The sequence below is a fragment of the Octopus sinensis genome, linkage group LG3, assembly GCF_006345805.1.
Source record: "Octopus sinensis linkage group LG3, ASM634580v1, whole genome shotgun sequence".
Lineage (NCBI taxonomy): Eukaryota > Metazoa > Mollusca > Cephalopoda > Octopoda > Octopodidae > Octopus > Octopus sinensis.
This window is the reverse complement of record NC_042999.1, coordinates 74,539,410-74,565,154: the sequence shown is the minus strand read 5'-3', so window position 1 is coordinate 74,565,154 and position 25,745 is coordinate 74,539,410. Positions and strand designations below refer to the sequence as shown.

The 25,745-nt window shown below is 38.2% G+C and overlaps 1 protein-coding gene across 1 annotated transcript in view; it reads right to left on the bottom strand.

Moving 5' to 3' along the window:
• Positions 1-24,665, bottom strand: part of LOC115209481 (breast carcinoma-amplified sequence 3) — a 72,808-nt gene extending 48,143 nt beyond the window's left edge. The window contains exons 1-6 of the mRNA XM_036501653.1: positions 24,543-24,665; positions 19,912-19,997; positions 14,075-14,185; positions 11,167-11,243; positions 8,850-8,926; positions 3,640-3,723 (exon numbers count right to left, since the gene is read on the bottom strand). Of these exons, the coding sequence (XP_036357546.1) occupies positions 3,640-3,723; positions 8,850-8,926; positions 11,167-11,243; positions 14,075-14,185; positions 19,912-19,997; positions 24,543-24,665 (558 nt within the window). The remainder of the gene's footprint in view (positions 1-3,639; positions 3,724-8,849; positions 8,927-11,166; positions 11,244-14,074; positions 14,186-19,911; positions 19,998-24,542) is intronic.
• Positions 24,666-25,745: the final 1,080 nt, after the last annotated feature.

The following is a 25,745-nucleotide window of genomic DNA, read 5'->3' as shown; positions in this document are numbered from 1 at the left end:
ACATTTGAGTGTGGTCATAGCCAGTGCTGCCAGATTGGCTCCTGGTCCAGTGGCACGTAAAAAGTACCATTCAAGCGTGGTTGATGCCAGTACCACCTGATTGTCCTTCGTGCCGGTAGCACATAAAAGCACCCACTACACTCTCGGAGTGGTTGGCATTTAGGAAGAGCATCCAGCTGTAGAAACTGCCAAATCAGATTGAGCTGGTTGCAACCTCTGGCTCACCAGTCCTCAGTCAAAACAATCCAACCCATGCTAACATTGAAAGTGGACGTTAAACGATGATGATGATGATGATATAAGGGTTAATTTAGCCTAAACTCTGAATTCACATGAAACAAGGTTGCACACTGCTTGAGAAGCAGATCACAGATGAACAATGAAAAAATATACTATATATTTCTTAAACAAATCCTCTTAATTTTCTGGAATTTACATGGGTCCCACTAAGTAATCCTCATCATCATTTTAAAGTCCATTTTCCATGCATGCATTGGCAGGGTAGTTGACAGGAACCATCCAGATAGAGAAGTACCCCAAGCTACTGTGTCTGTTTTGGCAGTGTTTTTATGGCTGGATGCCTTCCCTAATGCCAACCACACCAGAGAATAAACTGTGTGCTTTTTGTAAGTGTCACAAGTACAGGCATGATTTTGGTATAGTTTTTACAGCTGGTTAAAATTGTCAACCACTTTTCAGTATTTTTTACATAGCACCAGCACAGACAAGGTCCATTTTGGCATGGTTTTTTACAGCTGGATGCCCTTCCAAATGCTAACCAACTTATTATGTCAACTGGCTGCTTTTTATGTGGCCCCAGTACAGGCAGTGTCACCAAGTTACTTGGAAGACAAGGAATTTTGAGAGAAGAAGTGGCATTGAAGGAGGGGACTTTTTATCAGATGGTGAAAGGTTATAGTGAGACAGAGAAGTAGAAAAAAGAAATACGTGGTTGCCTAACCAAGGAGAGAAAGAGAGGTCAGAGAGAGAAAACAAACAGAGGGGAGAGGAAAAGAGAGGGAAGAGAGAGCGAGGTACAGGATCATCATCATCATCGTTTAACGTCCGTTTTCCATGCTGGCATGGGTTGGATGGTTTGAATGGGGTCTGGGAAGCCAGAAGGCTGCACCAGGCCCCAATCTGATCTGGCAGTGTTTCTATAGCTGGATGCCCTTCCTAACGCTAACCACTCCAAGAGTGTAGTGGGAGCTTTTTTTACGTGCCACTGGCATGGAGGCCAGAGGAGCTGGGATCGACCATAATCAGATGGTGCTTTTTATGTGCCACTGGCATGGAAGCCAGTCAAAGTGGCACTGGCATCAGCCACATTTGGATGGTGCTTTTTATGTGCTACCGGCACGGGGCTTACAACTACAATTTCCAGTTGATTTTATTTTGATATTGCTGAGGTTGATGTACTTCACTCAGTATCAGCTACATTCGGATGGTGTTTTTTACATGCCACCAGCACAGAAGCCAGTTTAAGCAGCGCTAGCATTGGCCACATTTGGATGGTGCTTTTTACATGCTACTAGCATGGGGCTCACAAGTACAATTTCCAGTTGATTTTATTTTGATATTGCTGATGTTGATGTACTTCACTCAGCATTGGCTATATTCAGATGGTGCTTTTTACATGCCACCAGCATGGAAGCCAGTCTAAGCAGTGCTGGCATCAGCCACATTTGGATGGTGCTTTTTACATGCTACCGGCACAGGGCTCACAACTACAATTTCCATTTGATTTGATTTTGATATTATTTGATGTTGATATAAAGGAGATATTTGGTTACCCAGCCAGAGGGAAAAGCAAGGGAATGAGAGAGAGACAGAGTGATGAAGAATGAGGGCAGAAACAGGTGTGCTGGTGTAAAGGAGATACTTGGGTACCTAGCCAGAGAGAAAAGCAAGAAAATCATCATCATCATCGTTTTACGTCTGCTTTCAATGCTGGCATGGGTTGGATGGTTTGACTAAGGACTGGTGAACCAGGGGCTGCACCATGCATCTGATCTGGCAAAGATTCTACAGCTGGATGTTCTTCCTTACGCCAACCACTCCGAGAGTGTAGTGGGTGCTTTTATGTGCCACAGGCATGAGGGCCAGTCAGGCGGTACTGGCATCAACCACACTTGAATGGTACATTTTACATGCCACTGGACCAGGAGCCAATCTGGCAGCACTGGCATTGACCACGCTCGAATGTTGTTTTTCATTTGACACTGGCACATGTGCTGGTAAAGCAACGCTGGTAATGATCACGCTCAAATGGTGCTTTTCAAGTATCACTGGCATGTGAGCCAGTCTGTGGCCCTGGCAATGATCATGCTTGGATGTACTTTTAACATTCCACTGGCACAAGTGCCAATCAGGCAATACTGTCATTGGCTACGTCTGCAATTTTGATTTTGATTTCACTTGCCACAGTAGGTCTTTGCAAGCAAAATTTATTGTCTAATGAATAAGGGGTACACACAAGTGGGCCAGTTACACCCCACGTTTGGATGTGCTTTTAACGTTCCAATGGCACATGTGCCAATCAGGTGGTGCTGTCATCAGCCATGTCAGCGATTTTGGTTTGTTAACACTTGCCTCAATAGGTCTTCGCAAGCAAAGTTCATTGTCCATTGAATGAGGGATACTCATAAGTGGACTGGTTACACTCCACGTTTGGATTCCACTTGAATGAGTGCCAATCAGGCGGTACTGTCATTGGCCACGTCAGCGTTTTGGTTTTGATTTCATGTGCCTCAATAAGTCTTCACAAGCAAGGTTTATTGTCCAATGAATGAGGGTTATTCATAAGTGGGCTGGTTACACCCGCTAGCATAGCCATGGGCTATGGTCTCACTTGACTTGTCAGGTCTTCTCAAGCACAGCATATCTCCAAAGGTCTCTGTCACTGGTCATTGCCTCATTAATTTAAAGAAAACAACTGTCAGTGCTATAAAAATGGAAATCATCTTTTCTTTCTTAATTAGGTGCTCTGAATTTTTTCCATTCCGTGGAATTTCGACAGACCCTACTGGTCTATACATATAAACTTGACATGGGTGATTCTTTCTTGTCTTGGGATTCATGGTCAAATGGCTGGATGGAATTGCGTGAAAAATTACACAGATGTGTAGAATGATCCAGTGGTGTTGCTGGGCTTTGTATTTTTCCAAAGCTCCCATGGTGACCGAGATAGTCTACTATAATAATACTCTTGTGTTTATGTAGGAGAAAGGAAGGGGTGATGTCATACTTGGTAGTGGGATGATGAAAATTGTATGCCGAAAAAATAAATCAAACAGCGTTTCAACTCTGTGTGAATATATGTGTGTATGTAAAAGGGGGTATGTGAATGTGTGTGTGTGTATGCACGCAATGGAAGTGGGATGGTTCATCTTTGTTCGCTTAGTATTTGTGTTTACTTTTTGATTTGGTTGAATCTTCGATTCTTTTTTTGTTCTCTTTTTTTTGTTGGTCAGCTATTTTTAGCGTTTTGACAGAAAAAGTCATTCTAAAATTGTTTTTTAACATATGTGTGCTCAAATAAGTCGAATGCTTACACAGAGCAGGTTTTACAGTCACATCATCCAAACCGACCAGGTGAAACCAGGCTCAACTGCTAATGATATTTAAAACAATACATACCTTTGCAGCATTGATAACTGTAGCTGCGTAAGACTGTGATCCATCTCCAGACATACCACCACAAGATTGATGCACCGACACCAACTGCATGAAAAGAAATATTGAACTTTAGAATTTTCATAATCATTTAACATTACAAAAGCGTTAACAAGTGCCAGCTTAGCTGTGTGGTAAGACAATGGCTTTCACTTGATAATTTTGGGATCAATCCCGCTGAATGACACCTATTGGCAAGCCTCTTCAACAATAGCCCTGCGCCCATCAAAGCCTTGAGAGTGGATCTGGTAGAGGAAACAGAAACTGGGAGAAGACCACCACACACACATATATATATATATATATATATATATATATATATATATATATATATATATACACACACACACATATGTACATATGCTTATTTCCTCATGTTCCTTTCTGTTGAAGAGCATAGGCTCAAAACGTAAAAGACTTTCTCACCTTCCCAAGCGTCAAACTAATACACCTGCTTGTTGTTCATACACCTGTCTCCATCTTTTGTTTTTCTATAAATTTCAACTATATATATATATACACTGACTTCTTCACCTGCACTTCTAGCAACGACATCTACTGCATCTCCTGCTCTCTCTGCCCATCTCTATACATCAGTCAAACGAGACGCCGCTTGGCTGACCGGTTCGCGGAACACCTCTGAGACATCCAACTCAGCAACACCTTGGTCTCATGCCGTTTCCACTCTACCTGTCACTCTTTAAAACACCTGTCTGTGTTCAGATTGTCCTTGCACAGGAACTATCTGGATCCCGTCTTTGCTGTGAGCAGGGATTAATCTTCTTTCTTTGCTCCTTTGCACCACATGGGTTCAACTCTTCTCCCCTCTTCATCTAACCCTCCTCCTCTTTCCTTTCTTCCTCTTACACTTACTTCCTCCCACCCACCTCTCCTCTCTTGCTCTGGCACCTACTTCCTCTCTTCACACCTACACACGGTCTCCCTTCCACCCTCTCCCTCATTACCTCACCCCTACACATTCCAACCCCACCATCCCTATAAATCCTGTCCCACCCTACCCTTGCTTCGCCCACACACCAACAGCACTACATCACACCACCCTGCACATACCAGCACTGACCACTTCCCAGCACTCACACCAGCGCACACACTAGCACTGATCATTTCCCAGCACCTACACCATCACCCACACATACACAGGTCAATGTCACCAGCCCCCTTCCACACGCATGCACATACATGCTCTCACATATACACACACACATGCACCTTTGTTTTGGGATCACCTCTACTTTATTATCTTCCCTTCTTCCTAGCTCTCCTGTGTGACCCCCTCTGTCCGGCATTTGCTGATAGATCGCTAGCCACTATACCTTTTTCTATTTTCTCTCCCTGTTTATTTCTATGTTCCTTTCTGTCTAAGAGCATAAGTTCGAAACATAAAAGACTTTCTCACTTCCCGAGCACTAAAATAATACATCTGTTTGTTGTTTACACACCTGCCTTTGTCTTTTGTTTCTTTGTAAATTATCACTGTGTATATAAATATATATATATATATATATATATATATATATATATATATATATATGCACACATATATTTCTTAAGCCTAGTACTTATTATATTGGGCTCTTTTACCAAACTGCTAAGTTACAGGGACATAAACACACCAACATCAGTTGTCATGCAGTAATGGTGGGAGACAAACACAGACAAAAATATACACACAAATATACACATGACAAAGAGCTATGCTGAAAGCATCACACTCTCTCCTTTCAGCAAGTAGCAAGCTAATGAATTTCTTGTACACATTGCCAAAACGAGTAGAAAACCAGATGTTCAGATAAGCAATCTTGTTTTTCAACCTAGTACATCTAAACCTCTCTATTTTCAGTACAGATTATAATTACCATATCAGTTCATTTCATTATTATTCTTTTTCTTTATATAACTATGTAAACACAGTCTTGTTTTCCATGCTGTATCATCATCATCATCATTTAACATCTGCTTTCCATGCTGGCATGGGTTGGACAGTTTGACTGAGGACTGGTGAGCCAGAAGCTGCACCAGGCTCAATCTGATGTGACAAAGTTTCTACAGCTGGATGCCCTTCATAATGCTAACCACTCTGAATGTGTAGTGGGTGCTTTTATGTGTCACCGGCACAAGGGCCAATCAGGCGGTCCTGGCAACAACCATGCTCAAAAGGTGTTGTATATGCTACATGCACAAGAGCCAGTCCGGCGGCACTGGCAACGACTATGCTCAAATGTTGTTTTTCACGTCCCACAAGCACATGTGCCAGTAAAGTGATGATGGCAACGATCACGCTTGAATGGTGCTTTTCATGTGTCACCAGCACAGAAGCCAATCCGTGGCCCTGGCAATGTTCACACTCGGATGTGCTTTTAAAGTTCCACTGGCACGAGTGCCAATCAGGTGGTACTGTCATCAGCCACATCAGCGATTTTGATCTGTTTACACTTACCTCAATAGGTCTTTGCAAGCAAAGTTCACTGCCCAATGAATGAGGGATACTCATAAGTGGGCCGGTTACACCCCCATGTTCAGATGTGTTTTCAAAGTTCCACTGGCACGAGTGCCAATCAGGCAGTACTGTCGGCTTCCACATCAGCAATTTTTATTTTGATTTCATTTACCTCAAAATGTCTTCGCAAGCAAGGTTTATTGTCCAATGAATGAGGGGTATTCATAAATGGGCTGGTTACACCCACTGGCATGGGCTATGGTCTCACTTGGCTTGTCAAGTCTTCTTCACTTGATCCAACTCTCCCTTTTTCTCCCTCTCTTTCACGCACATTTATTATCCCCATTTATTCATTCATTCATCTAATTATGTCACTGTTTGGCTGACCGAAAACTCTTTGTTATATCTCTAGTTAAGAATTTCAAATTTCTATCTCACTATTAGCATCAATATTATCTCACACCAGCAGCCGGAGTTTTTGCCGTTTCGTGGTGTGTCTGCCCTTCCCAACCCCACCACCTGTACCTGAAGTCTCTATCCTCTGACCTCTATCAGATATCTCTCCCATGAACACTTCCAAAGGCTTAATGTTCCCCCATCGCTACTTAGGGTTTATCTCCTATGTAATGTAGTGATTATGTAATGCATAAAATGATGGTTTAGTGTATGCAGGTTGAAGGCTATTGTATGTACGTGAGTTCTGCCAAATGCAAGCTTTCTTTTCAGGTACATGACTGCTGTCTCCCATCTCAGGGTCAGGCCCACATCTCCCACACCTTCAGGGTTGGCACACTGAAAGGTAGGTCTGGTGAGATTGTTGAGATGCTTGAACTGAGACGTGTAGATTTGTGCTACATCCAAGAAGTAAGGTTGAGTGTAAGTTCTGATATGTTCCTCACAGGCAAAGAACATAGGTATAAGATTTTCTGGGCAGGGAACACTGACAGGATCAGAGGTGTGGGTAATACTTTTTGAGGAGAAATGGGTTGATAAGGTAATCAAGGTAGTCAGAGTCTGTGATAGAATATTTAAGATTAGATTAGTGCTGCAACATGGATTAGCAACCATTATGTTGGCTTATGACCCTCAGCTGGGGCTACCTGAGGAACAGAAAGACCAATTTTATGACACCCACTTGCAGACTACCTCGTCGACAAATGACAAAGACCTTCTCTTTGTGGCTGGTAACTTCAATGGGCATGTTGGACAACATGCAGGGCACTTCCATGGCATACGTGGAGGCTATGGTTTTGGTTCCAGCAATGAGGATGGAACCAGGCTGCTGGAGTTCTGTGATACAAATGATTTTATGGTTTGTAATACTAACTTCAGGAAACCTGCCAGTCACCTTATTCACCTACGAATCTGGTGGCCACACTAGTCAAATTGACTACATCCTCACCAGGAAAGGGGAAAGATGGCTACTTATAAATGCCAAAGCCTTCCCTGGTGAAGAATGCACCCCACAACACAGATTAGTAGTTAGTGACTTCAGGATCAGGGCTAAATGGATGCCCAGAAGATGGCCAGCATGGAGAAGAAGGGTCTGGAAGCTTAAGGAGAGATTTAGAGACATATTACTTAAGATTTTGACAAAATAGAGAGGGATATAGCATCACATGATGTGGAAGACAACTGGAGGTTTCTATGGGACAACCTGCTGAGGGCTACTGACCAGATCTGTGGATGGTGCAAAGTCCCCTCTCAACCCAAGGTAGTGGTGGAACAATGTAGTTGACAAGGCCATCAGGGTAAAAAAGGAGGCATGGAAGGACTGGAAGAAGGGTGGTAGCAGGGAATTGTATCAGACTGCCAGAAAGGAAGCTAGGAGACAGGTTTATTTAGCCAGAGGGGAAGCAGATCAGAAAAAATTTGCCCATATTGTGTGTCATGTGGACCAAAGACCTGAGGTGTTTCTTGTTGCAAGACAGTGTGGGAGAGAGAATAGTGATGTCATAGGAGAGAAATGTGTCCACATGGATGATGGCTTCCTTGCATTTAATGAGGCTGCAAGGAGAGAAACTTGGAGACACCACTATGAAAGGTTGCTAAATGAAGAGAATGAATGGGAGAAAGAGAGTCTACAGAATGTCGACCCAACAGAGGGACCAGATATCCGAATTGACAGTACCTTGGTAGATAAAGCAATTAAGAGTACGAAGGCAGGGAAAGACCTTGGCCCATCAGAAATCACCACAGAGACGCTTAAAATATCTGGCAGTGTCATCTATAGTCTAGTTACCTGTATAGTCAACCAAGTGATACATGAATCACTGGTGTAGAAGCACTATAATCAACTGCTACAAAGGTAAAAGTGATGCATTAGATACGAATAATTACAGAAGTATCAAGTTATTGGATCAGTGAAGAATTCCGGGTAGGTGTCCACCAAGGATCAGTCCTCAGCCTCCCCTTATTCATCATAGTCCTCCAGGTAATAACAGAGGAATTCAAGACAGGATGTCTCTGGGAGCTTCTCTATGCTGATGACCTTGCTCATCCAACAGGCTTCTTTCAGTTTCCACCTACCAAATCCACTCACATGGCTTTGGAGTTGGTGCAAGGGCCTATAGTAGAAGACCCTTACTCAAGGTGCTATGCAATGGGGCTGAATCTGGAACCATGAGATTAAAAAAAAAACTTCTTGCCAAACAATTAGACATGAAAAAAATCTGAAAGAACAAAACAATGATATCGTAATTTAATTATACTTAACTCTTTTATCTGCATATGCTAACCAGCGTGCCCCTAATGCAATTGGGTTGATGTTCGGTCCTGGGCAAGGATAACAGTCTGTAAAAAAGAAGGAAAACCATAATTAGTCCTTAAATATTGAGATTAATCTTTGGAAGTTTTATTTATTCATATAGGATCAATAGAAATAACTACAGGGGTATCAAACTGTTGAATCAGGTGATGAAGGTCACTGAGAGGGTCATAGCCCAATTAATTAGGGAGAGAGTCCACTTAGACGAGATGCAGTTCGGTTTTGTGCCTGGTAGAAGCTCCATTCCTGGTACGTCAACTGCAGGAGAAATACCTAGCCAAAGATAAACCCCTATATTTGGCTTTTGTGGACTTGGAGAAAGCCTTTGACAAGGTCTTCTGAACCCTTATCTGGTGGGCGATGCAGAAACTAGGGATTGACGAATGGTTAATTAGGGCTGTACAGACCCTGCCATCAGTAGGGTTAGGATTGGAAATGAGTATAATGAAGAATTCCAGGTAGAAGTAGGGATCCACCAAGTATCACCCTCAGTACCCTCTTATTCATCTTAGCCAACCAGGCAATAACAGAGGAATTCAAGACAGGTTGCCCCTGGGAACTCCTCTATGCTGATGACCTGGCCCTCATAGCAGAATCACTACCAAAACTAGAGAAGTAATTTCAGGTTTAGAATCAAAGGGCCTTAGAGTCAATGTTGCAAAGACCAAAGTTCTAGTAAGTAGGAAGGCGAACACATCACACACTCCTGCTTGATCTGTAGAAAAGGTGTGAGTAGAAATTCTACAAGATGTACCCAGTGTAAGTTATAGACACATAAGAGGTGCAGCAACATCAAAGGAAAATTAACTGGGAAGATAGCTTTCATGTGCAGCTGATGCACAGGGGCAATAAACACCACAGATGCTCAGAAAACAGACTCCATCACATGCCAGGGGAAGAAACTAGAAGTAGTTGATAGCTTCCACTACCTAGGTGACCAAGTCTGTAGTGGGGGTGGATGCTCAGAGAGTGTTACCACTAGAATAAGAATAGCCTGGGCAAAGTTCAGAAAGCTTCTACCCATACTGGTGATAAAGAGCCTCTCGCTCAGAGTGAAAGGTAGATTGTACGATGCATGTATGCAAACTGCCATGCTTCACGGCAGTGAAACTTGAGCTGACTGCTGAAGACATGTGTAGGATCGAAAGAAATGAAGCTAGCATGATTTTCTAGATGTGTAATGTCAGTGTGCACACACGACAGAGTGTAAGCACCCTAAGAGAAATGTTGCACATAAGAAGCATTGGATGTGGCGTGCAAGAGAGACGTCTGCGTTGGTATGGTCATATACTACAGATGGATGAGGAGAGCTGTGTGAAGAAGTGCCACTCCCAAACAGTTGAAGGAATCCGGGGTAGAGGTAGATCCAGGAAGACATGAGATGAGGTGGTGAAGCATGACCTTCGAACAAGGACTACACAGAGGCAATGAAGAAAGACTGTGACTTCTGGAGATATGCTGTGACTGCGAAGACCTGGCAAATAAAGTGAGTTTATGGCTGTATCCTACAGCAGTTTCACATAACCAGCCCCAGCCCATTCAAATGTACCTTAGATCGTAGGGTGACATGCTGTGCTTGAGGAGATCTATTGAGCTAAGTACATCAGCATCAAAATGAAAATCAAATGGAAATTGTAGTTGTGATACCTATGCCGGTGTTACGTAAAAAGCACCATCCAAACTTGGCCGATGCCAGCTCCGCCTTGACTGGCTTCCATGCCAGTGACATGTAAAAAGCACCAACCGATCGTAGCTGGTGCCAGCTTCCTCTGGCTCCTGTGCCAGTAGCATGTAAAAAGCACCATCTGAATGTGGCCGATGCCAGTGCCGCCTTGACCGGCTTCTGCGCTGGTAGCATATAAAATGCACCAACTGATTGTAGCTGTTGCCAGCCTCCTCTGGCTCCTGTACCGGTGGCACATAAAAAACACCATCCGAACATGGCCGATGCCAGCACCACCTTGACTGGCTTTCATGCTGGTGGCACGTAAAAAGCACCCACTGATCATGGCCATTGCCAGCTTCCTGTAGCATGTAAAAAGCACCCACTACACTCACAGAGTGGTTGGCGTTATGAAGGGCATCCAGCTGTAGAAACACTGCCAGATCAGACTGGAGCCTGGTGCAGCCTCCTGACTTCCCAGACCCCAGATGAACCAGCCAACCCATACTTGCATGGAAAACGGACATTAAACAATGATGATGATGATGATGAAACCAATAAAATTTGTGGGAACTTTCTTTTAAATCTAATACATTTACTTACTTGTGATCCAAAATAGTTGACGGAATTGGCAAGCTTCAAAGACAGCCATTTTCTCCGCAAAAACTGTTATAACAACCCTGTGGAAATGTTGGAGGAATTAATAAAAAGTTATAAAAACAATATAACACAATCAACAAGAAGTAATTTCAAATTTCAGCACAAGGCCAGCGATTTCACGGGGCGCTACACATTTTTCCTGTCATGCTAACAATTCTGCCAGCAAAAAATTGGTACGACCACAAACCTGAAGACATCATCCAAAATGGAAATGCAAAGATCCTAGATATAGCATGCCCAGCTGACAACAAGGTATGCGATAAAGAGGAAAGAAAAGTCAAGAGATATGACAGGTTAGCTTGGGAAGTTAAACAGTTGTGGTCGATGAAAAAGGTAGAAGTACCAATAATTGTCGGACCCTGGGAACAGTGAGCAAAAATCTCGAGAAGTACATGGAACAAATAGGGGCTGCAATAAGAGTGGAGCACTTACAAAAAACAGCACTGCTTGGAACCGCTTGAATACTCTGGAATAATCTTAACTGTTTGGAAGTGTTATCATTGTTTTGTCTTGGTATAAATGATGGGCAAATATTCAGCTCAATACCACTGAGTTGCTTGTCAGTTGTTTGATATTAACCAGCTAAGCATGTCCCTTACTGGATGACGATATGTGCATCTCTGATCACAATCCGAAGTAGTGGGGAGCATCATAGCTATGAGTTGAGAGGAATTCGTTGGAGTTTGGATAATTCACCTCTAGAAACATGGGTGTTTCGTTCAACATCCTTAAACAACCCCTATTCAGGGACCTTTTGAGCAGGATGGGCTACTCGACCTGAAGAGAATTGTATCTGGGCCCCACTCACAAGATTAATCTTGATATGAGATCACCATGTTGCGCAGATATGGTTGCAATGCATGTGCCTAGTGTACCCTTATCAGACAGGTAGAGAGCATGGGTACACTGGGTTTCATATACTTGTACCCCAGTGTCTCTTTGATGGCATTCACTGCTCTCTCACTCAATAATGATGATGATGATAATAATAATAATAATAATAATAATAATAATAAACATACTAGCAGAGCCAGAGACAATGCCTGAATGGCTCACAAAAGGGAAAACTATCCTAATTCCCAAATTCACTGAAACGGCAAACCCACAAAACTACAGACCAATGACCTGTCTCCCTACAATTTACAAAGCCTTTACTACAATAATATCACAGAGATTGAGCAAGTATCTGGAAGAAAACAACCTGTTTTCAGAAGAGCAGAAGGGATGCTGCAAGGGCTCATATGGCTCTAAAGATCAGCTAATGATCAATAAAGCCAAAACTGAAGACAGCTACAGAAAGAAGAAAGGCCTAAGTATAGCCTATTTTGACTACTGAAAGGCTTTTGATAGCATTCACCACATGTGGATCCTTGAAACATTAGCCATGAACATGGTAGCATCAATAATTATAAAATACATAAGAAACTCTATGAATAATTGGCAGACAGTGCTACAGCTCCAAACAAAAGAGGAACTAGTGTAAGCCAAAGCCACCCCTATTAGAAGAGGAATATTCCAGGTTGACACGCTCTCTCCACTCCTTTTCTACTTGGCACAGACACCTTTATCTGACATGCTAAACAGAACTGGATGCGGATACAAATGTTACGGCAAAACAATCAGCCACCTCTCATATATGGATGACCTGAAACTATATGCTACAAATGATAAACAGCTGGAAACACTACTGAAGACAGTACATGGATTTACCAAAGAAATAAATATGAAATTTGGCTTAGAAAAATGTGCCAAAACAACCTTGAAAAGAGGAAAACAAGTTAAGAGTAGCAACATCACACTAGATAAAGCCAATGAAATAAGAGAATTAGACCAAAGCCAGATATACAAATATTTAGGAATCAATGAACTAGATATGATACAAAACACAAATGAAAGAGAAAATAAAGAAAGAATACTATAGACAAGTTAGATCAATACTGAAAACAGAGATCAATGTTAAAAACAAGATAATAGGTATCAACACTCTAGCCATCCCAGTTAAAAGTTACAGCTACAATATCCTTAACTGGACACTAAATGAACTAACCAAAATAGACAGGAAAACAAGAAAAATATTGACAGGATCTAGGATGCACCACCTAAAATCTAACATAAAAAAGGCTATATATACAACGTATAGAAGGTGGTAGAGGCCTTATACAGCTGGAAAACTATTATAAAATAACCACCATAGGACTGCAAAAATACCTACTTCAGAAGCAACATATAGAAGAACACATATAGCCACAAAACATGAGCAAAACAAAAAACTATTTTCAGTATTTAATGAAGCTGACAAATACAAGCAAGAAGTCATACTACCTAACAAATAATAATAATAATAATAATAAGCAGCAGCAGCAGCAAAAGCTACTAGACAAATATAAGACAAACAAAATGCTGCTAAGCATTTTACCCTGTATTCTAATGATTCTGCCAGCTCGCTACCTTAATTAATGTTAATATTGGCTTCTAGTTTTGACACAAGGCTAGTAAATTCAAGGGAGGGGTTAAGAAAATTACATCATCCCTTGTGCTCAACTCGTACTTATTTTATCGATCCTGAAAGGATGAAGGGCAAAGTTGACCTGCGTGAAATTTGAATTCAGAGCATCAAAGTGGACAAAATTCCACTGGGAATTTTGCCCAGCATAGTAATCACCATGTAACTGGGTAAACAAAATACTTGAATATCTAGGCATATAAGCCCCCAATGGAGAAAATTAGGGGTTTATATGCCCGAATATTAAACTATTTTGTTTAGCCAGTACACTAAAATAATTCCAAGGTGATGCTCCAAAATGGCCACAGTTAAATGACTGAAACAAACAAAAAAAAACATGATACTCACCGAGCATTGCATTCGACATTTTGTATTGGCAGCGTTTTAAAAGACAAACTGTGACATTCTTCACCGGTTTTCAATGACACTAACCTTGCAGAGCAATAGGATTGACATGAACTGTAGGTGTGAGAAGGAAAGAAGAAATAATTATCATTTTATAAGAGCATTGTATTATTAGGTTGTCAAGAAAGTTCTTGGTGGTTTTTAACCTTTAAATTGAGGTGAAAATATCTCAGCTCAAACAGAACTATATTAATCAAAATAAACACTATCAGAATCAAAACACTTTAGCCAACGCAAAACAAGTTTATTTATGCTAGTAGCGTAAAAATCCTGCTTTCGGGTGGTGATGAAGTCGTTGAAGATGAGTTTGGCATCGTCTTGGTTTATGAAGCATTTCTCATGCAGGAAGTTGTCGAGAAGCTTGAAAAAGTGGTAGTCAGTAGGCGAGAGGTCTGGTGAGTATGGTGGATGAGGCAGAGTTTAGTAGTCCAATTCGTTCAACTTCTGCAGAGTCAGTTGTGCGACATGCAGCCGAGCATTGTCATGGAGAAGAATTGGTCCTTTCCTATTGACCAATGCTGGCTGTTGTTTTTGGAGTTTCTTATGCATTTCATCCATTTGCTGACAGTACTTTTCCACCGTAATGGTTTCACCTGGATCCAAAAAACTATGATGGATTATACCAGCCACAGACCACCAAACAGTCACCATGACATTCTTTTGGTGCAACTTTGGCTTCAAGAAGTGTCGTGGAGCTTAGTCGCTGTCCAACCACTGAGCTGAGCGTCGCCAGTTGTCATAAAGAATCCACTTTTCATCGCAAGTTACAATCCAGTCGAGAAATGGGTCATTCTTGTTGCATAAAAGAAGGGAAGACGACACTTCAAAACAGCGTTTTTTTTTTGTTGCCGTTCAATTTGTTCGGCACCCATTTCTCAAGTATTTTTGTTTCTTCAATCTCTTTCAAGTGGTTGGAAATTGTCATATACGTTACACCTAATTCAGAAGCAAGCTCTGGAACAGTTGTGCATGGATTGGCTTCCACTAAGGCTCTTAGTTGATTGTTGTCAACATCCAATGGCCAACCACTATGCTTATCATCTTCAAGACTCCTGTCACCGCTACGAAATTTCTTAAACCACCATTGTGCTCTACGTTCATTAGTGGTTCCTGGGCCAAACGCATTGTTGAAATCACAAGCTGTTTCAGCAGTTTTTCGGCCTAGCTTGAACTGGAATAAGAAAATCGTGCAAATTTGCTTTTTGTCCATGTTGTATTCAATGTTCCGGAAAAATTGGCCTAATAAGAAAAAGAGTAACATGATTAGATAGAGCGAAAAACGGGCTTTAAAATGATATATAAAGTCAAAGTAATTTAACAAAATTAATTTGAAAATACATCATTTAAAACATAAATTTTTAAAAAGTACAAGAACTTCCTTGACAATCAGATGGTTGCACCAGGCTCAATCTGATCTGGCAGAGTTTCTACAGCTGGATGCCCTTCCTAATGCCAACCACACTGAGAGTGTAGTGGATGCTTTTACATGCCACCAGTACAGGGGCTAGTTAGGCAGTACTGGTGATGGCCACGCTCAAATGGTGTTTTTCATGTGCCACCTGCACAGGAGCCAGTCCAGCGGCACTGGCAATGACATTGCTTGAATGTTGTTTTTCACGTTTCACTGGCACTAGTGCCAGTGAGGCAATGCAAGTAACAATCACGGTTGAATGATGCTTTTCATATGCTCCCTGCACAGGAGCCAGTCCGGCGAAACTGGTAACAACCTCGCTCAAATGTTGTTTTTCACATGCCACCGCCACATGTGCCAGTAAGGCAACGCTGGTAATGGTCATGCTTGAATGGTACTTTTATGTGCCACCATCTTCAACAACTTGGAAAGGTTCCTAAACTTGGAAAATGGGTGCCTCATGAATTGTCCAAAAGCAACCACAAATCCCGAGTTGCCATCTGCTCTTCTCTCCATTCTCGCGAACTTATTTCACCCTTTTTGGTTAGTCTTGTGACTGGTGACGCAAAATGGATCTTCTATCGAAATGTTAAATGTCATAAACAGTGGCTTGGTAAAAGGGAAAAAACTCAACCACAACTGAGAAGAGAACTTCATTGGAAAAAGGTTCTCTCTATCCGGTGGGATTGTAAAGGAGTAATTCACTTTGAATTGTTACCACCTAATGCAACAATCAATGCTCAAATCTACTGTCAGCATATAGAGCGTTTGAACCAAGCTTTGAAGAAAAAAAGACCTGCTTTAGTGAATCGAAAAGGAGTGATGTTTCATCAGGACAATGGTGACCCCACACTGCAAAGATCACATCACAGAAGATTGAATAGCTTGGTTAGGAAAAAATTCCTCATCCACCTTATCCTCCTGACCTTGCTCCTTAAGACTACCATTAGTTTTGTAGTTTACAGAATCATTTGGGGGACATAACTATCACAAGCCAGGAGGTCAAAACTGACATTTCAGAGATTTTCGCTTTGAAACCAAAAGAGTTTTACATTGATGGGATTAAAAAGCTTGTAAATAGATGGAAGGAAGTCATAGATAATCAGGGGAAGTACATTGATGATTAAATTTCAATTAAATATATTTGATCACTTGTTTTCTTTATTCAAAATTTGGACAGAACTAATGGGATGACCTGATATGTAAACACAGTTTCGTCTTCCATGCTGTATGTTTAAAAAAAAAACTTCAGATCCCTTTGCTTGATCCAACTCTCCGGCTTTCTCCCTCTTTCATGCACATTTATTATTGTCACTTATTCATTCATTTATCTAATTTTGTCACAGTTGGCTGACCAAAAACTCTTGGTTATAGCTCTAGTTAAGAATTTCAAATGCCCAATTCTATCTCATTCATCATCATCATCGTTTAACGTCCATTTTCCATGGTAGCATGGGTTCAATATTCTCTCACACTGGCAGCTTGAGTTTTTGCTGTTTCGTGGTGTGCCCACCCTTCCCAATCCCACCACCTTTACTAGAAGTCCCTCTCCTCTGACTTCTATCGGATATCTCTCCCATGAACACTTCCAAAGGCTTAACCCTTTCGTTACTATATTTCTGATCAAAATACACCCCCTCATGAGTTTCAATTAAATTCTAAAATAATCATGAATCTAGGCTTGTTTCATTAAATAACTAACTTTTTTACTTATCAACATATTAATGTGATATTTGGAACATAATTAAAAAAGGGTTCTTAATCAATTCTATTGCATAACTTTTGTCTCAAAGTGACTTTAATTACAGGTAAATCCAGGTAAATTGAGCAAAAGGTAAAAATATTAAAATTTTAAATTGAGCAAAAGGTAAAAATATTAAAATTTTGTTTAAACATCACCATAGAAAATGAATCATCAGGTAATATTCAAATGGGTATGCAACAAAATTTTGATAAAGAAGAATTGTGCACATCACTATATCATCAGTTGAATTTAATGCACAACAGGTGTACCATAAAGGTGGAATAAAGTGAAATACTGGAATCCACCGCAAGTTTGACCGAACTAAAGAAATCGGTCAAAAAATAATATACGGCCCTGGTTATGGTATGGAAGTGATAAATTCCAGACCACATTGTTCTCTAGGCCATGTTGACTAACATTATTTTCCCTGTATAAAAACTAAATCCACGCAGTACCCAGTACTTGCTTCACAAATTTTCCAAAATTTGAACCCCCATTTTGTGTTTGTTTACATTCTGCGTAAGTTTGTTTCCGCATTGATCGCTTCAAACAATAACTTCCAGACCACATCATACCCTAAGCCATGCTGACTAACATTAGTTTCCCTGTATAAAAACTAAATCCACGACAGTACCCAGTATTTGCTTCACAAATTTTCCAATTCGGAATCAATGCTTGATAACATGAAACTCCTATCCATTTTCAAAGTTGAAGAAAAATCGATGCCGAAAAAAATGTGGAAAAAAATCTCCCAAAATTCAGGGAATCAAAATTATACGTCGATCCTTGTACAAAACTGTAGATGAACTGTTTACGAAGTATAATCACGTGTTTCCACGAATGTACTAAAGAGATTTGCTCTGATATTCTCATTTAAATATGAATAGGTAAATACGGGCGGCTTTGGGCGGTTTGGACACATTAACCAAAATTTTTTACAGGCGGCTTTGGGCGGTTTGGTAACGAAAGGGTTAATGTTGATTAAATTTCAATTAAATATAACAAAGGCTTAATATAACTAGCCCACTTTTGGACAATGAACTTTGCTTGTGTTAAACCAAAATCGCTGACATGGCTGATGACAGTGCCAGTGGAACATTAGAAACAACATCCAAGTATGATCGTTGCCAGGGCCTCGCATTAGCTCCCGTGCTGTAATGCATGAAAAGCACCATTCGAGCATGATTCAATTCTTCAACTGATAATGCAGGATTTTCTTCAAGTAATGCCTCAAGAGCTTATCATCAAACTCAACTGGACATCCTGTTTGATCTTCATCTTCAAGGTTGAAATCTCCACTTCTGAATTTTGCAAACCATCTTCTGCAAGTTCTTTCATTCAAGCATTCTTTCCCATAAACTGAGTGTATGTTTCGAGTCGCTTCGGCTGCAGAGTTTCCTTTTTTGTAATCATAAAGCATTATGTGCCTTAAATGCTCTTTGGATACTTTCATGTTAGAAAGGATTTTCATCAAAGAAATTTTAATTCTATTATTCTATAAAATAATATTTAATTAGTTTAAATGTACACAAATTCATAAAAATAATTTTTAATTCCATTAGACATTCTAAAATACTATTAAATTTCATTCAGTTTTAAAAAGGTAAAATCGGACAGAACTTATGGGATGACCTGATAAGTGCTTTTCACATGCCACTGGTATAGGTGCCAGTTACATGACACTGGCATTGGCCATGACTACAATTTCACTTGGCATGACAAATGTTCTCAAGCACAGCACATTGCTAAGTGTCGCAGTCACAAGTCATTGCCTCCATGAAGCCCAAAGTTCAAAGGTCATGCTGCACCACCTCGTCCCAGGTCTTCTTGTGCCTGACTCTACCACAGGTTCTCTCCACAGCTAGACACTGGCACATCTTTACACAGCTGTTCTCATCCATATACATCACACAACCATAACAGCACAGTCCTCCCACTTGCACACCACAACTAATGCCTTTTGTGCCCAACTTTTCTCTCAAGACTCTTATACTCTGTCGTATATACACACTGACATTGCACATCCAGCAAAGAATATTAGCTTCATTTCTTTCAACCCTTCACATGTCTTTGGCAATCACAGCCCATATTTCAATGCCATGGCTGTTCACACACAGGCATCATACAATCTGCCTTTCATTCTAAGAGAGTGAGAGGCCTTACGTTACCAACAAAGGCAGAAGCTCTCTGAAATTTGCAAAGGCTATTCTTATTCTAGCAGCTACACTTTCAGAGCATCCACCCCCACTACTGACTTGGTCGCCTAGGGAACAGAAGCTATCAACTACTTGTAGTTTTTTCCCTGGAATGTAAAGAAAGCTGTCTTCTGCACATTTTCAGTGTCTATAGCACCTGAGCATTTGCTAAATACGAAAACTACCTTCCCAGTTAACCCTTTCTTTGATATTGCTGTATTTCTTAGGTGTCCATAGCTTACACCAGGTAGATCTTATGGAGTTTCTACCTACGCTTTATCTATATATTGAGAAGGGCCATCTACCTGAAGCTATCTAATAGAAGCAATCAACTACTTCTAGCTTTTCCCTTTGGCATTATATTTTCGGTACATTTTTAATTTATATGTAACATATATTTCTCAATTAGTAATGAAAAACAAATACTTACTTTGACGAATCGCATATCACCATCAATGGCCGTTTGCTTGCGAAGCTGTCAACTTCTTCGAAAACTGGAGAAGAGAAAAACAGATTCTTTCAGGATTTGTCTTCCATTTTAACCCTCCACAAAAACAAACAAAAAATACAGGCTGTAAATGATCTAAGAGGAAAACTCGGTATAAGAGGCAGCAGATGTTGTGTGCAAGAGAAAAGATTGCACTGACGTGGTCGTGTAATATGTATGAATAGGGAGAGCAGTATAAAGAAATGTTGAGCTCTAATTGTGGAGGGTACCCTAGGAAGGGGTAGACCAAGGAAGACGTTGGTAACTAAAGGCCTCTCAGAGTGAAAGGTAAATTGTATGATGCCTGTGTACATACAGCTATGCTACAGAGCAGTGAAACATGAGCTTTCACTACAGAAGACTTGTGAAGGCTTGAAAGAAATGAAACTTCTGCTGGATGGGTATTGTTAGTGTGCACACACACAACAGGGTGCAAATTATTTGAGGAAAACTGGGTATAAGAGGCATCAGATGTTGTGTGCAAGAGAAGATACTGTGCTGGTTTGGTTATGAAATGTGTATGGATGAAGACAGCTGCATAAAGAAATGCTGACCTCTAATTGAGAAGACACATCAAGCTAAGTAAAATCGCTATCTTCCAAACATACCAGCTTGTCCTTTCAGGTGCCAATGCCACTTAGAACACACTTGTGCCCATGATGTGTAAATGCAACCATGCCAGTGCATTTACACATCATTTACACATGTGTCCTGGCACATTAAAAACCACCCAGCACACTCTACAAAATGGTTGGTGTTAGCAAGGGCATCCAGCTGTAGAAATCATGGCACAGCAGACATGGAACCTGAATAACCCTTCAGCTGGTCAACTCCTGTCAAACTGTCCAACCCATGCCAGCATGGAAAACAGACATTAAATGATGAAGATTCTGATATATATATATATGTATATAATTTAGAGAAAAACCTCTATTAAGCAATTCAAATGTGAAAGACGTTATTCATACCATATAGAAAAAAATTGAATATACTATAAAAAACATTATTCTAAAAATCAATAAAGTACATAAACAATAAATAGTAAATTGACTACGCAGATTTTGTGGCTATATTTTCAAATAGATAATAATAATAAAATAAAATCAATTAAAATTAAATCGAACTAAAATTAATTCTATTTAAAAATATAGTCACTCATCAGGTCTAAAATAATAATAATAATAATAATAATAATAATAATAATAATATAATAATAAAATAAATGAAAATATCTTAACTTATTATAATTACCAAATAAGTATAGAAAAATATGTGTTTTAACAATAAGTAACAATATTACTTAAAACAAAATTATAACTTATCGTATCAAAGAATTTCTGTTAACTAAAATTTTAAACGTAATACATAGAACTTAGCGTTTATAAGAAATTTATCACGTGAAAACATGGCGTAAATAAAAATTATAGAATAAATAGATAGAAATATGTATTTAAACTGTTAAAATAGCAAAATGTATTTTAGCTGTGAGAATAAGAAAAAAAACTAACTGTAATATACCATTTACTGGAAAACTTTAAAGTCTAAATAATTTAAAACTAAAATACATAAAATACTTAATATACTAAATTAAGCTAAATTTCTATCATTTAATCTATTTTCATTAATTAATATATTCATTTTATAAACATATTAGTTTAATCTTATTCTAATTATGTAATATACACAATATAATCTCGTGCTTTGCCAGCCTCGTCTGGCACCTGTGTCGGTGGCACATAAAATCACCCACTACACTCTCGGAGTGGTTGGCGTTAGGAAGGGCATCCAGCTGTAGAAACACTGCCAGATCTGACTGGACTGGTGCAGCTTTCGGGCTCCCCAGACCCCAGTTGAACCATCCAACCCATGCTAGCATGGAAAGCAGATGTTAAATGATGATGATGATGATGACACTACTACAAATTATAACTACAACAATTAGTAACATAAAATAGGGTTTATATATATACACCAATTAACTAAACTTATTATATAATTTAACTTATGTCTACATTTAATTTTTCGCTCATCTAGGAAATTAATTTTTTATTATTAGTAAATAATATCTCCTTAAATTCATTAGTACATAATAAACAAAATTATTACCTATTCAATAAGATTTTACAAATTATCTCCCAATTTAAAGTGTACTTAATACGTTTAGATTTTAGTTCCCATATATATTTACTAATGCCAGTAGAATTAATTAATTTTCTATTCTTAAAATAATTCATGTGTTGAGCCACCCTTAATTTTATTTTATTGGAAGTCGACCCCATGTAAATCACATTTAAATTATAACCATTTCTATTATTATCATCAAAATCACTACACATTTATATACTACATCATCCAAATTACATTTATTATTAAATTTACATTTAGTCTTATCTCTACATATACAATTAATTATATTCTGGTCTTTATTATTATTATTGGAATAATTATTTGATTGGTTTTTGTAAAACTTATTCAGCTCAAATTTATTAAAAGAAGAAATAATGTTACCAACATTATTAGTAGTAGAATAACCAACTCCAAAATTATTACTATAAAAAATATATTTTTTATTATCTCTAATGAATACTTCAATTATAGTTAAAATCTCTTTAATAATGTTTGTTTTAACTTGAGCTCCATAAGGAATAATTAACCAAATTTTGTTCTTATTATTTATATTATATTTATTTTTTATATTATCATAATACCTATTATTAAAATCATAATTACCTCAATAAAACTTATAATTCTTAATGCTAGGTTTATAATTATAAAAAATATAGGAATCATTTATATTATAATCTCTTATATTATAATTATATTTAGAATTATTAAAGAATTTAATATTATTATTGTATCTCGCCTCCCGCAGGGCTTCATTATAAGGTGCGTGTTTTTGGAAAATCTCAAAATTAGAAGAAAGCAATGCTATTACTTTACCTATATTATCTATCAACGATTTCTTAATTGAGGGTGAATGATTACTATTAGCATTAATATATCTAAGGTTTTCATTAATTTTATGGAATGGTTGGGTTTTACCTGCTATTAAATTAAAATTAGCATTTAAGTAATTAACGTTTTAGTTCTCATTATATATAGTAATACTTAATCCATATCTTTTAAAAAACCTATATAGTTTCTTCTTATATAATTCTAGTGTTCTATTAGTGCAATTCTTAGTTATTAATAAAAGATTATGCCTATATAAACCACCCTCCAACTTTAATTTTTCTAATTTAAGTTCTGATAATAATTAAATACCTACTAAATCAGTTGCCTGTGCAGAACTGGGTGCCCACCTAGGTATATCGAAATAGTCTCTAGTATCCTTCCTAGCCCACAATTTATTATTATATCTAAACAACAATTTCATAGCCGTTTTAACTACATTAACTTCAACATAAGTCATTCCTACCTTGCATAAATTAGGGCCTTATTGAGTACGATCTCATTAATAGAAGAATAATAATTATCTATATCTATTTGAATGAATTTATATCTATTTTTATCTTTAGTGTTATTAAACCATTTTAAAGTATCATTAGTACAAGTCCAAAGTTTAAGGTAATTAATTTCATTTAATCTATTAATATATTTATCTAAAATGATCTTACTTAATTTACCTAGATCTGATTTACATGGATAAATAAGTCTAACTTTTGGGTGAGAATAAAAATTATCCTAATGGTCTTTTAAAGTAATTCTAGGGTGCATAGGTATATAAGGTTTGGTTTTATTATCTAACTTATATTTCATCATGATTAATTTAGAGGCCTTAAAGAGTATTTTCTGGAACAATTTTATATTTTTTATTTATTTCTTTCTCTAATAGGTTATCATATAATTTAACATCTAGTTTATACAGGTTCCTAGTTTTATCTGATTGTACTATAATTCCTTTCATATTTCACATTTCTTTTATTCTAATCGCTAGATTTCTTAAATATTCATTATGTCAATTTGGGTATTTATGAAATTTAATATTTTTCACCACTTTCCAAATATTATCCTCTAAAACATGTATATCCCTATTATACAGGGGTTCCTTTCTAGATTTACATTTTGAATTCATATAATTAGTATTCTCTACATCGTTAATATTAGAATTGCTTAATAGAGGTTTTTCTCTAAATTATATACATATATTATATATTGTGAATTTTGATTTAGAATTGATAAAGTGAATTTTTCCCTGTAAGTTTGGAATTATATTCTCTACTATTATTATATATATATGCTGTGGTCATCACGATGTCTTGCCACCTTCTCCTGTCTTCTACCCCATGGACAGCTGAGAATAAAGACAATCCCGTGGCTGCAATGTCTTTCAGCCAAGAAGTGGGTGGTCTGCCTCTTTTACGTCTGCCGTTCACCTTGCCAGTTATGATCGTTCACTCGAGTCCATCCCAGCGCACCGAAGTGTCATCTCGCAACCAAGCTTTTCTAGTACCCAATTGTTCGTCTTTCTATCCGTCCACGACACTCTAAGGATTCTGCAGTAACACCACATTTCAAAAGCGCTTGCTCTTTTCTCATCTGCCTTCAACATTGTCCACTACTCGTAGCCGTACGTCACAATAGAGAAAGTGATAGCCCGAAGTAGCCTTATCTTCAGCAGTATTGACACGCCACGACTCTTCCAGACATTCTCCATATCTTGTACCGCTTGCCTCACTATCGCGAGCCTTCTCCATATCTCTGGTGTATTTGATCCACTGGTGCTGATTGTGGATCCCCTACACACAAAATCAACCACTTCCTGAATCATCTCTCCGTCTACGGTGAAGTTACCTTCGTCTGCCACCACCAAGATCTTTGTCTTCTTTACATTCAGGAATAGGTCACTGTGCACTCATGTCTTTCACTTTGCATGTCATCGGCATATCTCAGATTGCACAGCCTTTAGATATATATATATAAATTAGAAAAAAAAACATCTTTTATCAATTCAATAATGAAAAAATTAAATTATACCATTTAGAAAAATTACATCTTATATATTATATTTTGTGAAATTTGATTTAGTATTTCTAAATTGAATTTTTTCCTGTAAGTTTGGAATAATATTCCCTCATATTAGTATTATTATTATTTTCATATATATCTTTATTGTCTTTGCAATTTTGGCTGGTTATACTTGAGCAGTAAATAAAATTAAAAAAAACGAGAACAAACACCAAAAAACAACAATGCAAGGACATGACACATGTAAAGTATTAGCAGACGCTTAGGGAAGGAAAGAAAGGTGGTTTTACATCTTGAGCAAGGCTCTTCTTCAGAAACATGAGACAGAGAAAAGCCCAATTGAAAAAATAGACAGAGGAAAAAATCACCAACTTGCAGATAGATAGATATATATATGTATATATATATATATATACTTATATTATATATATACACTTATATATATATATATATATATATATATATACTTATATATATATATACTTATATATATATATATACACTTATATATATATATTATATATATATATATATATATATATATATACTTATTATATATATACCTATATATATATACTTATACTTATATATATATATATATATATATATATATATAATATATATATAATATATATAATAAATAGATGAGTGTATTTTACCTTGTTAACAATTAACACGGATAAATGAATGATAGTTACCAGGGCAGCAAAAAAAAAATACTCTAGTAAACACGTTATAGACGAGCATACAGATGTAAGCATTGGCAAAAACATACTTTTAGTGCATATAAGTAGTCTCTATCATTATAT